The 17346-nt window shown below is 42.1% G+C and overlaps 1 protein-coding gene across 9 annotated transcripts in view; it reads left to right on the top strand.

Annotated features, from left to right (window-relative positions):
• The window catches only part of TACC2 (transforming acidic coiled-coil containing protein 2), a 211028-nt gene that overhangs the window by 25255 nt on the left and 168427 nt on the right, over positions 1 to 17346 (top strand). For all 9 annotated transcript variants that reach the window (XM_060241487.1, XM_060241490.1, XM_060241486.1 and 6 more), the window contains 2 exons: positions 7993 to 13677; positions 14560 to 14667. In XM_060241487.1, coding sequence (XP_060097470.1) covers positions 7993 to 13677; positions 14560 to 14667 — 5793 coding nt within the window. The remainder of the gene's footprint in view (positions 1 to 7992; positions 13678 to 14559; positions 14668 to 17346) is intronic.

Below are 17346 nucleotides of genomic sequence, written 5' to 3'. Positions count from 1 at the left end.
TGGAGAAGTGATTTAAAGAGACTAATGCCTTCTCCAAACCAGCTGTGGGGCAGTGGGGGCTTTGAAAGTCTGAAAGAGCCACATGTGGCTCCCAAGCTACAGTTCAGCCACCCATGCCTTAGACATAAGAACAATTAAGGATGTGTACAGAAAGATGTGCAAATGAAAAGCAAACTGGAGAGAAGAGAAAGAGAAAGTCAGGCCACTGGCTAAGCAAGATTGCTCACCATGAAATGGCCATGAGGAGTAGGGAGGAAGGGGGGGGATGCAAAGACCATGAGAAGAGAGTTCTGAGTAAATAAAAAAAATAAAAAGTCCAAGTCCATGAAAGAGAAGTTTACTGATCCTCAGTCTGCTGATGTGGGTAGAGTATGTAGTCTGTTTAACTAGAGGGTGATGATGCAGAAATGCAAAGGGCAGTGCTTATGCTCAGGGGAAAATGGTAGAATAGCAAGGGACCTAGGCAGAGCTTCCCAAAGACCCAAGAAAATAATAAATGGTGAAGCAGTGGAAGGACTCTCCTTTGTGGCAAGGAACCAACTTGAAGTTCCAGAGGGAGGGGAAAAACAGTGAAGCTTGACCTGATTAGTCCAGTCTCCATAGGGTATAATCTGGGCTTTTTTTGTAGCAGGAACTCCTTTGCATATTAAACCACACACTCCTGATGTAGCCAATCCTCCAAGAGCTTACAGGGCTCATAGTACAGGGCCTACTGTAATCTCCAGGAGGATTGGCTCTGTCAGGGGTGTGTGGCCTAATATGCAAAGGAAGTCCTGGTACAAAAAAAAAAGCCCTGGATATAATGGAGTGCCCAACAGACATTTCCCTCTCCCCCCCCCCACTTTCTGATGACCCTGAAGCAGGGGGAGGGCCTCCAAACCGGGGATCCCCTGCTGCCCCCAACTGAGGATTGGCAACCCTACTTTCAGCAAATTGCAATATTGGTGTCCTTTCTCTAGAAACTCGTTCCCTGTGGCCACAGGTTGATCAGAGCTAATCTTATTAATCATCCTCAAAGATCTGTTAAAATCCTAGTTTAAAGTAGCATAGCTGAAAACTGCTTCAGATGTCATACATTCCTTGCACTGAAACACTTGCCATGTAGGCAATTGCATAAAATTTGAAGCAGTTTTGAGAAAAAGGTGATCAGTTCTGGACTGTATATATCCAATATGCGGAAGCAGTAAGTGTTTGATTGAGTTCCTTTAAATGTCAGGACAGGGTGAGACAGGCTGAAGGGCTTGCAGCTGCAATTGAATAAACTGTTCAGATGCTATAAAGGGGGCATGGCAAGATTAAGGACTTGGGGAAGGAAGAGTTAAAGATGTAAGGTCCAAGGAACAGAGAAGGCAGGTCTAGAGAAGCAGAGAGGAAACTAAGGAAAGAAAGTTAGAAAGAGTGAAAGGAAGAACAGCCTGAAAAGGAAAGCACAGTGAACTGCTTCACAGGTAAAGAGACACAAATTTTACACATTGACTTGAAATATTTGTCCAAATTTATTACTGCAGGCCTTTTTTCCCCCTCTGTCCCTCCAATGTTTCCAGAAATCAGGGACAAAAATTTTCTCCTACAAACAAGTTGTATTTTTCTTTGGTGATTTCATTGAAATAAATGTAAACCGTTTTAACCATGTAAGAATTAAGAATTTATTATTATTACAAATAATAGTTTCAATATCAGTCTTGGGTTCAATTCTATTTAATGCTATATAACACATAAAGCTGTTGACTGTGATCCAGTAGCCAAGAATTTCTGAGTCTCTGCTATGGAACAATTTTTGCTTGAGGTTATTTGACTTCTGTATTTTGACGATGGGATCTGTCATTTTGCAGTTTTCTGGATCATAGCCAGGGCAGACTGTGAAACCTCCCCCCCCACACACACACACCATTTCATTTGGGGAGAAGGTTTAATAGTGGACCTGCACATTTCCATTCCTTTAAATTAATCTTTAATATCCTGAAGCATAAGAAATTAAGCCAAATTAACTGAGGCAGAACCAGTAACCACCACCAGCATCAAATTGAAGTTGTGAAACTCCTCCTTTCTCATTTAATGTGTATAAGTGCAATAAGCACATGTCCAAAGGGAGTATGAAGGGTATTAAGTACACTGTAATTAATATATGAGGCTAAAACCACTTAGCACATAGAGTTCCCTCCTTCCCCAATGAAAATCTCCTGTTGTAAATTAGTCTGCTAATCTAGCTCTATCAAATTGCTATCAGCACACGACCAGATAAGTCATGAACTTGTATTCAAGAAAATGTTACCACTCCTGGACTGATGTGGAAAGGGTTGCCAAGTCCCTCCTGGCAACCAGCAGGGGATGGGAGGCCCAAACTAAATCATGATGTCCCAGTGATGCTCTGGTACTTGGGCAAAAGCTCTATTGAAAAATGGCTTCTACCATGGATTTTTTGCCCAAATACCAGAGAATTTTCATGACATCACCAATATGATGATGTCTCTTCTGATACACACTGGAAGTGACATCATCATGTCACCGGCAATGTAGCCTAGACCTCCCTCCAGTTCCTGGTTAATCCTCCCCTGCTGGCTAGGTGATCAGCGGTGGGGAGTGGGGCCTGGGAGCTGGGATCCCTCACCTCCAGCAGGGGGCTGGCCACTCTAGATGTGAATGTGGAAGCATTTGCAGTTGCAATGAACCATCCATGCAGTAGTTTCCTTGTACTTTCCTTGCCTGGCCACTCTAGATGTTAATGTGGAAGCACTTGTAGTTGCAATGAAGCATCCATGGAGTACTTTTCTTGCCCTTTCTTTGCCAAGGTCCCCTGAAATTACCATTTGCCCTCCCTCACAAAGGACTTTAAAAAAACCCAACCAGGATGCCCCGTTGATAGGAAGCTGTGCATTATTATAACAATCTATTAAGTACCAATGAAGTTTTTTAAAACTCTGCCAGTGTATGAGGAAGGAAATGATACTGATGTGGAGAGAACCTGCAAAAATGCACAACTTCCCAACAAGAGAGCATCCAAAGAAGCTTTGATTGAACTCTTACCAAAAATATTGTACCAAACTAGGGCTGATCCACATGAAGGATTTTTTTCTGCAACAGTCACATTACCAGTGCATTTGTTGGTCCATTTGCACTACAACTAAGATTCCAGAATAATCTGTTTTTCACCATCATTAGTAATGGTTTCTCTTTCACATCAGATGCATACTGCTCCCCTTCCCCACTGTATTCGTTCCACCATTGTGATTCTTCACCCAGCCTTATTTTTGTCGTATGCATAGCTCTGCTTGAGAATAGCACAATTCTGTGCCCTTAAAACACACACACCCCATATGCATTAGTTCACTTACAGCACTGAATAAGACACTGAGGAGGATTCCCTCCCAGTCTCACTGTCTATTGAGTTTGTTTCTCCCTATATTGAGTTTATCCCTGTATGGCTGAACAGCCCTGATTTGGATGGCCCAGGCTAGCCTCATCTCATCAGATCTCCAAAGATAAGTAGGTTCAGCCCTGATTAGTATTTGGAGGGGAGACACCAAGGCTTTTAGGGTCACAGTGCCAAAGAAGGTAATCACAAAGCACCTGTTAGTCTCCTGCCTTGAAAACCTATGGGGACGACATACATCAGCTGTGACTTAATGGCACATTACGCATACACATTGCTAAACAAGACACTTGTCAATCTACACCCCTAATATCCCTATTTTGGGGGTCCATTTCAGCATTGGCCTGGCCAAGATGCTGGTGCTGATCCCTGATCTTCCCAGTTGTGTGTTACCATACTGTAGTAACTGTGCTAAAGATACTGCCCTGACTCCCCTCCCTGTAAAGAACTCCTCAGGAGGTTCACTGTAAAAAATAAAGAGGATAAGAGAATGAAAGGGGTGTTTGTTTCTTTCAACCAGAAGAAAAAGATAATCCCAGCAATGTCATTGGTTCTTTCCCCTCTGTTTTTTTTTTTTAAGCTGAGGGGGGTTTTGTGGAAAAAGTGTTGAGGAATATAGGACAATACCATGTGGAAGTGGGGGGAAATGTTCCAGTTAGGTGGCTGAAATGGGGAAAATCCTCCACAGGGAATCAACTCAGGTTTGGGAAAGATAGCAGCAAAGCAAGAGAAAACATGGAAGCTCCCAAAAACAACACTGGTGCAAGGAAGTCAAGGTGGAGCAAAATAACAGTGTGGTAGTAGACCTAAGGTGCTTGGAGCTATTAAATATTGTATATTGTCCAAGGTTCATTATATCAGTAAGGTACAATACACCCACAATATATCCTATTTGTAAAGTCTTAGATCCCAACCTGATATGTTTTTAGTTGGAAGTAAATTGCAGTGATTAAGATCAGAGCCTTAGAGAAACTCAGCATCAACAATTTGAGCTAGTTAGGGCGTCAGCTTAATTTTACTCAGATTCTCTGTTCTTAGTTCTTTGCTATTCAGTTTTTGAACCACTTGCTTTTTTAGATATTTGAAAAGAAACCAGTGGACAATACAAACTTACAAATAAGACCTTAAAAACTATTTGCCCACAAAATATTACTAACCTATCTGCTAGTGTGAGATTTCCTGGTGTCCTATTGTCTTGTTGGGTTTGGTTCCTGCAGAGAAAACAGCCATGCAAAAGCACAGGCATATGACACACAGCAAATCTCTGTGTGCATGAACACAGACTATTCCAGTGTTTGTCTGCTCCCCCTTTCTGCCCATACAGTTCACACAGTAAAATCCAGTTGGAAAGTGGATTGGAAGTGGACTGAAAGTGCATTATTTAGTGTGTGTGATTGTGATCAGCATGCAACTGAAAACTTTCTAGTTTGTGAAGCCTGACTCAAACTTCAATTTTTTGTAACATCAGAATGCAGGTGTCTGGGCAAACTGTAGATGGTTTCTTTTCTGCAAAAGTGATTCTAAATTGGAATTAAACTCCAGCATAGAATCCCAGTTTGCGGGGAGGAAACAAAACTAGTTTTACCAGGTCCTTCATTTGCTGTCACACCAACTGAAGTCTTCCAGCCAGAAAACTGTCAATAACATGCCACATGGAAGGGAAGGCAGGAAGCAGGAAGGAGCAGGCATGCACATGCAAGAACACTCATCCATGCCTGTCAAGGACAAACAAAAGTTTCTTGTCATATCTGCCAAAAAGCCTCTGAAAGAGATAGCTAGCCCCAATTCCTAGTCTCATCAATCAAAATGTGAACAGATTTATTGGGAACTGTCATACTTTGGTTCTTGGCATTATGTGGTCCTCCCTAGGGAGATCAGTTGGTGAAGCTCCCACATTCTCCTAGTCCGGTTAGGGTTGCCAAGTCCAATTCAAGAAATATCTGGGGACTTTGGGGGTGGAGCCCGGAGACATTGGGGCGGAGCCAGGAACAAGGGTGTGACAAGCATAACTGAACTCCAAGGGAGTTCTGGCCATCACATTTAAAGGGACAGCACACTTTTTAAAATGTCTTTCTTCCATAGGAAATAATGAAGGATAGGGGCACCTTCTTTTGGGGCTCATAGAATTGGACCCCCTAGTCCAATCATTTTGAAACTTGGGGGGGTACTTTGGGAAGAGGCACTAGATACTATACTGAAAATTTGGTGCCTCTACCTCAAAAAATAGCTCCCCCAGAGCCCCCAAAACCTCCAGATCAATTCCCCATTATACCCTATGAGAAACGATTTCCATAGGGAATAATGAAGACGTTTCCCTCTCCACACACACACACCCCTTCTCGCAAATCTGATGTAGGGAATTGCCCTCTCTACTCACCAGCCAGCTTATTTCAGCAACAGACACAGACACAGAAAGTTGAAGCCTTTCACCACCTCCGGAGATGCAAAGGCACATGGTCCTTTGGGGCGGGGCAGGAAGCAGCCTGGGAAAGCTCCGCCTGCTGCGATAGAGCTGGGTGGGAAGGGGAGGGGCAAAGAGAAGCTGCTGCAATCGAGGTGAGAAGAGAAGGGAAGGGAGGAGGAGAAGCATTGGGGATCGGTGGGAACGGGAGAGGAGAAGCTGCTGGGATCGGGGCTGGGTGGGAAGGGCTGCCATTCCCCCCGCTTTCTGAATTTTTGGCCAGCGGGGGGAGGAGGCTCCAAATCGGGGGTCCCCCGCCCAGGCGAGGGATTTGGGAAGCCTAAGGCCAGTTCTAGTCTGCGACTCTTGGGTGGAAAAGTCAGAGACTGTGTGAGCTCTGAGCTCTTACCATGTGTGTTGAACCCACTCCCTGATTTTCTGGAAATCTCCTAGAATTACAGCTGATCTCCAGGTGACCAAAATCAGCTCCCCTGGAGAAAAGAGCTGCTTTGGACTCTACAGCATTATACCCTGCTGAGGTCTTTCTCCCCAAAAACCCACCATTCCCAGGCTGCAGCCCCAAAACCTCTAGGAACTTCCCAACCCACAGTTGGCAACCCTAGTACCAGAGCTTTTTTTTTCAGTAGCAGGAACTCCTTTGCATATTAGGCCACACACCCCTGATGTAGCCAATCCTTCTCGAGCTTATAGTAGGCCCTGTACTAAGAGCCCTGTAAGCTATTGGAGGATTGGCTACATCAGGGGGATGTGGCCTCATATGCAAAGGAGTTCCTGCTGCAAAAAAAGCCCTGCCTAGTACTATTTACTCCCCTGGATCTCTTTTTCCCCTTCTGCCTTATTTGCATAACATACACCTATTTGAATACAAAATTGATGGAGTATTTTAAAAGAATACATGAATGCAGGATGATTTAAACCAGAAGTACTGACTCCATGGCTTGTGGATATCCACATCTGCCATTCCATGGATCAAACAGTCATATTTACTTCTGGCATGAAGCACATCATAATCCAATAGTGTCCATCTTTGTATAATGCATAGTCCATCCTCCAAAGCAGTCATTTTCTCCAGGGGACCTGATCTGCATAGTCTGGAGATCAGTTGCAAATTCCAGGAGGTCCCCAGGCCCTACCTGGAGTTTGGTAACCCTAGCTGGTTCTTGTATTTCTGGTGTGATGCTATACACAGCTGGTGAGCTGCATTCAATTTGTGGGTCATAAGCTGTATGCAGCTGATCATCAAAGGGTGAATTCCAGCAGCGGAGAATTAACCAGGAACTTGAGGGTGAATGCAGCTGATCATCAAAGGGAGCAACCAGTTCAGATGCAGTAGCAATTTGGAAGTCAGTGTGTATTCCTGGAGAAATGTCTGCTGCACAGTGATAACAGATGAGAAACCAAGGATGGGGAGTCTGAGAAGATGCAGGCAGCAGCAACAGATTGGGGATGCTGTGAGAAGGCAAGCAGAAGCACTGGAGCCCTGGTATGAGATTGGCAACAGTGTTATGGAGACAGTGATTGGTGAAGTTGCCCTTCTTGGCACCAAATAAGTCACAGAGCCAAGCAAGATGAGCATGAGAAAGCTCTTAGGCCCAGAAGTTCCAGTATGTGGCATAGGGAAAAAAGGAGGTGAGGGTGGGGTGTTATTTGTACATCATGAAGCCCAATCCATGTTTACTCAAAAATAGATACATTGACTTCAGTGGCATTTAACCCCAGGAAAATGTGGGGCGGAAGCCTTGATTGCTTAATTTAGATCTGTGCTACTAAAAATTGAAGCTCATAACCTTTGTAAAGCAGGCACAATATCTCATTAAAAATTCAATCACGCTTTGCTGTATTCCCCACATTCTGCATTAATCCTGGGACCTGTTTTATGTTTTTTAAATGTTATTCTCTGTTCTGGAGTGAAAGGAACAGCATGCAGCTATTTAATTTTTTTTAATTATCCATAGAAAGCACATCCACAGTCCTAACTTGATAGACATTAGAAAATGCTGAAGGTGTCTGTTTCCATGTAATTATTATCTCTGCATCGTTACAAAGTTTTTGCCTCTGGTCTCTTGCCTAATGAAAGCAGAAAGTCAGCATTGCAGTGCATGTTTTGCATGGCCTTGAAACTTCTGTGATGTGAATTGCTGTTCTGTTGTTCCACTTTTTATTGCCCATTTGAAATGAATAATATTTCCATTGTTGGCAGCCTTAGTAATGAAGGTCTCTGTAACCATGCTAATGAAGAATCAGCCAGTGCAAACCTACTTGCAGCATCTACAGAGGTGACGGCATCAGATAACATCCTACATGAACAAGAAGAACAAGCCGGGTCTGATTTCTTTGAATTGCCTGAAGAAACAAAAGACAGAAGACAGCCTGTCTCAATGCTTTTGGCAGAATGCGCTATGGAATCAGCTGCAGGGAGTCTTGCAAGTGGCCAAGGGGAGTTGCCTTCACTAGTGTTTGACCCAAAGTTGGTGAATGACAAAGAAACTGCAACTATTTCTGCTAAGTCTATAGACAGCGACTCAAAAGCTGGCCAGTCTACTACTGCTCTTGCCAAACAGAATGAGGGAGATCCAGGTAGTTCTGGCTTGGAACATAGTCCTCCCCCAGATGCTGCTTGGATGCCAGGAGCTAGAGTTGCACAAACCAATCCAAGTGGATTAGAACCACTACAGCAGAGCGAACAGCTGAGTGACAGAAGGGAGACACATGTCATCTCATTACCCAAGACCAAAGAAGGGGGAGATGAAATGATCACTCAGGAGACCAGCCGCAAGGCAAGATTTTTGGAAATGGGTCACGAGGAGCTAGCTATAATGAAGCTAGGTGGGCAGAACACAGATGGTGCAGACAGCCTGGTAATGGAAAAGGAAACCTTAATCCCAAATTATCCCACAACAGGAGGTTCAGACATTGAAAAATATGGAACAGTTGCTGATGGACTGAGTTTTGTTGCGTTCACTGCGGCTATGGATGAATGTAATAAAGATGCAGCAACAAGCAAAGTGGATGGACCCTGCCAAGTGGTCCCTGAGAAGAGTTTTGTTGCATTCACTGCACCTAGTGAGGCATGTAATAAAAATGCCTCAACAAGCAAAGTGGATGAGCCCTGCCAGGTTTTCCCAAAGGAGAACAAGGCACAATCTGCATCCTGCCCTGTTGTACCCAGTTTGTCAATTAACACACCAGATCCATCTCTGATACCTATATCAAAAGAAGATACTAGGGATTTTCAGTCTGAAAATGAATGGCCAAATAAAGCCATTAATAAAGAACCAACAACTCATTCTGTTACTGGAAAGGAAAATCACCGTATGGGTTTTATAGTGACCTCAGAGCCTTCCAGGGTGTTTTTTTTGCCTGAGGAACATGATGAAGAAACGTCATCTCAGCACAGAGCAGAACATGTTGGCAGCAATAAAATAATGAAAGCTGAATGTGAAAATGGGGAGAATCTTACTGTGTTTGACCCAGAAAATCTTGCAAATATTATCAAGGAAGATTCTGAAACAGATCAAAGATTTCCCCTAAAGGAAAGAACAACAGACTTTACCAGTGAGAGCAAGCTTCCAGAGCTCATCAAAAAAGAAAATATAGTACTTGAGGAAAACAAAGACATTTCTTTGGGAGCAGTTAGAAGTCATGAAAGTCTGGTTTTAACAAGTCCTGTTGTACCTGAAAAGGTGAACAGCTTCCAGGAGGCAGCGCAAACTGCTGATATTAACAAAAGGCAGGACAGTCTTGGTGTTAACTGGGATGATCACTTGAACTCTCTATTAAACATTTTAAAAAGTGATGCCAGTGATGAAGCACCGGAAAAAATCTTCAGTTCAGAATACAATTTGAATGCACCTGAAGTTCTTTCACTTGAATTAAGTCAGGAATCAAAGACAGAGAAAACAGCTACACATGACAAGCAGGGTAAGGGCAGCTTTCTGCTTGTTGAAGCACTACATTTACAAGGGGCAAAACACCCACAGAGTTACGATTTTTTAAACCTCAGTCCAGAAAACAGCTCACCAGCCTATAAAATGGCTGAGAAGGTTTGTTTAGCAGATGTGCATGGTTCACTTCTGGTGCAGTCTGATAACGGTATGGTTAAGCAGAATAAGCAAGACGGTTCCTGGAAGCATCCAACAATTAAAAACATTGTATGGGAGACAGAAGGCAAAGCAGTGCAAGAAATAACTTCTGGATGCAGTCTGGCATTTGAAGAAAAATTATCCAGTCTTGAGCATCAGGGCTTAAATGAATCGGCAGGGATTGCTGAATGTGTCACATTGGAAAAAACAAAGATCCAGAAAGATGTGTACCCTTTGGAAAGGGAAAACCAGACAACCAGCGATGATGCTGGCAATGTACCTGTTCCTGTTGCTGAACTAAGCACTGCTGAGGATATAAAAGAAAGTCATGAAATGGGACAGGAGGTATACAGGACAGAGATGAAAGGCCAGGCAAATGACACTGCTTTAGCACAGGAAACTGAGCGCAAATTGGACTCCCCACAGCAACTTCAGCATGAACAAGTGACAGAAGAAAATTACCAAAGTACAAAAGAGGGCTGTTCAGGCAGCCCAATTCTTTCAGCAACCATTACGGAGACTGGTACCCAGGAACTGAGGCTGATTTCTGAAGACTTACGTGATAGAAGCAGAAGGGAGCATGATTATCCTCCAAAGAGTTATGACAGTGAAGTGTCCTTAGAAACTCTTCAGAACAAAGATGTCCAATGCACCACAGTGGTTTTAATACCATCTCCACAAGCAAAACAAGAAGAAAGTCCAGAATCCCTTGTATTAGTATGCTGTAACCAACAAGACATTTCAAGCTCAGAATGCAAAAATTACAACGGTGACACAGTTACAGGTCTTGATGAACAAGAGCTTGATGCGATATATTCCAAAAGGGAACACTCGCTTGTATTAAATGAATGTAACGCCCATCGAGAACTGTGTGAAAGTGAAATTAAGGCAGTTGTAGATATTCCTGCCCAACCTCAAACAGTACTTTGTGAGCTGGAGATGAAAGCAAAGGGATCTTTACCAAGGATTTCTAAAGTTTTGGGACCCTCTGTGCAAGACAGCAGCCTGCAAACCCTAACAAACCTAAAGGAGGGGGAAAGTTGTCTCAGTAAAGAAACCTTAAGCAACATCAAGCAGGATGATTCTAATACATTGACTTCAGACTCTCTTTACGAAGCAAGTCTGGATGATGCATGTGCTAAAGAATCCATCACAAATAAGCAGTTGAGCAGTTTATATGGAATGGCAGGCGACAGTGATAAAAGCAACACTGGTATTATGGAATGCATTCCAGCGACACAGAATACAGACACTGCTAATGCTGTGCCACAGACTCTGCCAACAGATTTTAAAATAACTCCTGCTGATGCTGATTCTGAAAGAAACAGAAATGGCCATAACCTGTTTAATAATCAGACAGAATTGGCAGGAAAATGTTCAGATTCTGAAATCAAAGAGAACCTGAGTTTGGTTGATGCAATAATCGTGAATGATGAACATGAAAAAATAAGTTTTGAAAAGGACCTTACATTCTTGGCTGATGAAATTGCAGAAGCACAGGAGTATCATCCTCTGGTATTACCTGAACTCACAGAAACACCTTCCAGCAATACATTGTCTAAAATGGACAGTATTCAAAAGACTGAGTTTCTACCTGGTGGCTCTGAAGGAGAACTAATAGTTCTTTCTACGTCAGCATTTCCGTGCGAACAGCACATGGTGAGCCAACAACCAGCAGGCAGCTTGAATGATGGCATTGTTGGTGAATTACAAAAACTGGAGCTGGAAGTTGCAGCTTGCCAAAATGTCTTAGGTGTTGGTTCTCATTTGTATATTGCTGCTACTGCTACTGAAGACAGCTGGGAAGCTGATAATTCTGCAGATAAAAGCTCAATAGATCCCGTGAATTCTAGAGTACTGAATTTAGACTATGTTCCTTCAGAGACAGTCCCAGGGAAACAGCCTGTGATTCCTGAACAAGTTTTCCAGTTAGAAGAGAGTACCTTACAAAGCTCCGCTGAGACAGGGCAGTTCGAAGGAAGTTTGTCGACATTTAATTTCGAGAAGCTGCAGACAGAGATCTCTGCAATTAGAACAAAAGGATCGAAAAGTGATGTCAGCTTCAAAGCCCAGCAATGTGACAGCTCAGTGGAATCTCTCTCCAGCTTTTCAAGTTTAGAAGAGAAGCTTCTGAGCCTTTCATCTCTTAGTAAGCAAGCAGGCAGTAATGAGGGTGTTGCAGCAAATATCACCTGTGTGGATGACAAGCAGAGGAAGGGGGTAGAAAATACACAGAATGCAGAAAAACGCCAATGCGCTACAACAGAGAATTTTTCCACCCCTAAAACAGAAACTGTTATTCCCACACAGTCTTCAGAACCTGATGTTCATACTTCCAAAGCCTTTGGCACTGGCTTTTCTGATTTCAGGGAGCACATTAGCAAAATATTTGAGAAAACAGTTCAAAGTGCTCTAAGGGCAGAATTACAGCACCTTTCAGATGAAAACATTGCCAGTGACAATGACAGCCCTGTACTTAAAGAAAGACCAGGATTTAAGCATGTATTGGAAGCCAGAGATGAAAACAGTGGAAATGGAAAACCTGAATGTGACCAGAAAATGGAAGGAGGCATGATGTTTTCAAAGGCTGAAACTTCGAATGAAGCTACTCAAGAGAAGATAGATCAAGAAGAAAATGGACTCTTGACAAAAGACTCTAGGGAGGAAAAGATCCTTGTCAAGGAATATTGCTTAAGTGATACATCGTCTGGAGTAACTTTGTCAAACTCAGAGTGTAAGTTGGATGGCTCAAAAATGAGCAATAATAAGATGAAGATTGATGAAAGTGAACATGTTAGTCCCGTGAGCAGTGATAATGGTGGTAATCTAGTAAATTTGGAAATAGGAATAGTACAATTTGCTAATGATTGTGACCCAGGGACAGTCAATCTGCTATGTTCTCCTGACAGTAACCTCCCTATAATGACTGCTGCCTCCTCAGGAGTTATTTCAAAGAGTGATTTTTCTAGTACTACCCCTGCAGAGGACTGTGATTTAATTACTGTGCATAAGACAGAACCAGATTTGTCTGAAGAAGAGCCAAGTACGGAACATTGTGGAAATTTATGTGACCACCTGATGCCAAGTAAAGGTGATGAAAATGAAGAGAGTATTTTTAATTCAGGCAACGTGTCACCATTGCCATTTCTTCTAGATGTCCTTTGTGAACACAAAGTACAAACAGAACAGTCCAGAACATTGCCAGGTATAAATGAGAAGAAATCTATTGACTGTAGTGTTTTGGATGAAAATTCGCACAAAGATAAAGGACATACTATGCTGGATGTGTTGGGAAGTGCGAAACACACAGAGCTGTCTCAAGAGCAAGGACAGGGGACAGAAACACATGGGCTCATAGATTACTTAAAAAATGAAGTACACCTTGATGATTGTTCCCCAGGTAACTGTAAAGCAGAACGCAGCAGTGTAGAAGAAGCAAATGACGCCATGTTGAGCACAGCAGAAACTGAAGAACATATTTCTGTTGACACCCCTAAAAAAGGTATTACAGGGATATTATTCACTGAGGACAGTGACTCAGCTTTGCAACCCAGCATTTGTGATCAAGGGTCTGATGCAGAAAAGCTTTCAGAAGCTATTCACAAGATGGAAAAAAATGTGTGTTTTAAGAGTACAGATGCTGTTGTTGCTTCTGCAAATAGGAATGGAGAAAAGAATTGGACACAAGAGAGTTTTCTTCAAAATACTCAGGGCAAGAAATCAGCTGCTTCACTCACTGAACTGAAGCAAAATCTTCCCAGTGAACACCCAAGTATGGCTACTGAAGGATTACCTGCTGAAAGGTACTTATTTAAAATTAATTGTAAAAGAAATATGCCAGTATGTTGAAGTTTGCTATTGTGTAATAGGGGGTGGGATGGACAACCTTAATGACTGCATGAAGTTGCAGGTTAGTCCTGTTTTGTAGCCTACCTGAATCAAAATTGCAATTCTTTTCAGTGGAATATAATATTAATTCAGGAAAATACCTATGGGTTGCCTGAGGAAGTAGGGGTATATTCTAAAACCTGTAAAGAGCTGGAGGCTCAGCAGGTTTTTCCCACTTATTTCTTGGCCAAGACGCGTACAGTACACGATCCCACAACTGTCAGTCATAAATCAGACAGTTACATCAGCACTTCTGCAAGCTTTGTGAAGCTGAAGACAGAGGTGCCTGTTTTTCCATAATATAAAAAGGTTGGACAGGCACTCTTTTATTCTGCTATGCACATAGTGCACCTGTCAAACTGGATTACTCCAATTTGTCTTCTAAGGGCTGCTGTTCTTCTGAAATCCCGCCCCCCCACTGAAAACTATTTGTCCAATAATATAGTAGCAGTAGTTTCTATGACAGTTGGCTAAATGCAATTAGTTGCATTGCATTGAGGCCAGTATTTGGTAATTTGGGATTGCATGTTCAGGATTTTTAGGTTGCCTGGTTCTCCACAGAAGGAGGACCTACATGTTCATAGTGTAGTCCTAAACAAAGTTACATTTTTCTTCAATAACCAGAGCTGTTTGAAGAATATCCCAATCTCATTCCCTTTTTATTAGTTATTTCCTGTAGGTTTATTTTATCATTGGTTTGCATATCAGGAAATTTTTTACAAGGATATATTTTAGTTCTATGAAATGAGGTCTCTTCTCCAGTGACTAATTATGTACCTGTTTTTCCATAATCTCAGCACTATTCCTGAGTTCTGTCACTCTCTCCTTGCTGTACCTGAGAAGGACGCTATAATAGCTGCCAAAGACACCTCAGATGAGGCAAGAGATGCCACCAAAGTAGAAAGGTACAGTGAAAAGCATTAACTTTTTTCAGAGGGTGGTACTGCTCCTCTTAATAATAATTTTTTCCAGGTGCATGACAATGAATTGGACACTAAAACTGGAAAATGTGTTTCTTTTCCTCCCCCTCCTACATCTAGAATTAGGATGGAGCATGTTACCTGGAGGTGGGTTATCAACTTTTTTTTTCTGGTAAGGTTCATTTTGAAAGCTCTTAAGTGCCTGCCTCACCAAAGTTTAATATGTTAAGGATTTTTTTTTATGGCTTAGAGGTGAAGTGATGGGAATCATCTCACTAGCTAAACACCTGCATGTCTAAAGGACACTTGCTGAAGACACAAGAGTCTTGCCAGACAGAAGTACCATAAACTCAACCACATTAGCGGGAGGCAGACAGCATAAACAGGAACCTTTACAGTTCCCACATTTTATTACCACATCACATTGTGAGGGCTGGAACAGTACATGGAATTAATAGCTGTAAGCGTGTATTATTATATTGATGCAGGGCATTATACTGCTGATTGGAAAATAAAGGCTTTATGTCTCTTATTCATGCATATGGAGGAAAAGCTGTAAAATTCTTAAGAGCAAAGTTATTAATTTTGATTTCTTTCAGCTGATTTGTGAGGAATTGTATATTTGGAAGATGTTTTGAAAAGTGGCATCAACAGACTTCATGCATTCTCCTTTCCACACTTGCTTTTCTTTACCATAGTAGCAGTAAGGAGGTGGGCATTTTGTTTCTTAACAACCCTGTCAGTTGTGTATCTGCTTAGAGGTTCCAGAGAATTACAGTGCAATTCTAAGCATAGTTGCATCCTTATAAGTCTATTTAGGAGTTTCTTTGTCAAAAAAGCCCAGCAGGAACTCATTTGCATATTAGGCCACACCCCCTGACATCACCATTGTTGTACACAGGGCTTTTTGTAGAAAAAGCCCAGCCGGAATTTGCATATTAGGCCACACTCCCGACAGCAAGCCAGCCGGAACTGTATTCCTGTGCATTCCTGTTCAAAAAAAAAAGCCCTGAGTCTATTCACTTGAATCATCTTAGGAAGTTACAGCTCTGCTTCCACTGGCACTGTAAAAGACAGAAAGTCCCTCTGTTTTAAAATGATGATGGATGACACATTTTGCTTCCTGTTGCAAACAGGGTGATGTCTTTGAGTAGCTGCTGCTAATTCATAGCTATGTTTCTTAGTACTTGCATATGCTTGCAGAATTTATCATCACCTGTTTTTTCTGTCTGAGCATTCATCCCAAGCAACAGCAGCTGCTGCTTTCTGCAGAACAACAGTAACTTTTTTTAGCTTCATGCCTGTGAATATGTCCATTTTGTGTACTGTACATACAGACAAAATAGAGTCATATAGTCAACAAGAACTTTGCTTTCCCAAGGCAATTAACAGGGAACACAGCCCTTGTTCAGACTTGCTTAGTACAAGAATGTGCAGCTATAGGAAGAAATAACAGGCATATGTTGCCAGCCTGCCTGTTGTTTTGAAGTGTTCCAGATAGCTCTAATTTGGGGATGCTAAAATGGAAGCACTGTAGATACCGTAGCGTTGCAAAGCTGGTTACACACATTTTCCAGTATTTCCTTCCCCACCTGCATATTTATTGCTGTTATTTTTTTTTCCTACTAGACATCCCCTACAGTTTATGTCCAGAGTCTTCTAATCTATAGTGGTGATATTCCAATAATGAATGTATTTATTTATATATTTAATACAGTATTTATGGCAGTTAACATAATTTCATTAATAAATGCAACAAAATTACATAGAACTACATCACCATAAAATCTTATTCTTAGTAATGTGAGTGAACAGCATACATTCCTGATTCACTCAAGGTCATTTTAGGTTGCAGGAAATGTGTGGGTGTTAAGAGTCTGGAGTAGCTTAAACGTAGAAATGCCACTGACAATTCACTACCTCAAATAGTCTAAACCTTCTTTGTTTGGGGATCAAGAGAGTTATTGGTTTTCTTTTTTGTTTATTTTTTTAAAATATTGGACTTCTATCCCAGAAGTCCATTCCCACCCTGCATTCAAATCAAAGTTCTGAATTTCCCTTAAGTTTTTAACCCAAAGCACTCTAGGTAAGCCCTTGGATGACCAAGGGGTAAAGGGATTACTGAAGGAGGATAGGGAAATGGCTGAGAAGCTGAATGCATTTTTTGCCTCCACTGTGGAAGATGAGAAGTGTTTGTCCACTCCAGAAACGCTAATTTTGGAAGGGGTGTTGAAAGACCTGAGTCACATTGAGGTGATAAGAGAGGAGGTCCTACCTGATAGATGAATTAAAAACTAATAAGTCACCAGGTCCGGATGGCATACATCCAAGAGTTCTGAAAGAACTCAGAGGTGAACTTCTGGATCTTCTGACAAAAATATGTAATTTTTGTAATATGTAATTGAAATCTGCCTCCGTTCCTGAGGACTGGAAGGTAGCAAATGTCACCCCCATCTTTAAAAAGGGTTCCAGAGGAGATATGGGAAATCACAGGCCAGTCAGTCTGACTTCAATACTGGGAAAGTTGGTAGAAACCATTATCAAGGACAGAATGAGTAGGCACATTGATGAACACAAGTTATTGAGGAAGACTCAGCATGGGTTCTGTAAGGGAAGATCTTGCCTCACTAACCTGTTACAGTTCTTTGAGGGGGTGAACAAACA

Source organism: Heteronotia binoei, chromosome 6, assembly GCF_032191835.1.
Source record: "Heteronotia binoei isolate CCM8104 ecotype False Entrance Well chromosome 6, APGP_CSIRO_Hbin_v1, whole genome shotgun sequence".
NCBI lineage: Eukaryota > Metazoa > Chordata > Lepidosauria > Squamata > Gekkonidae > Heteronotia > Heteronotia binoei.
Note: the sequence above shows the minus strand (reverse complement) of the source record. Positions and strands in the feature narration are given on the sequence as shown.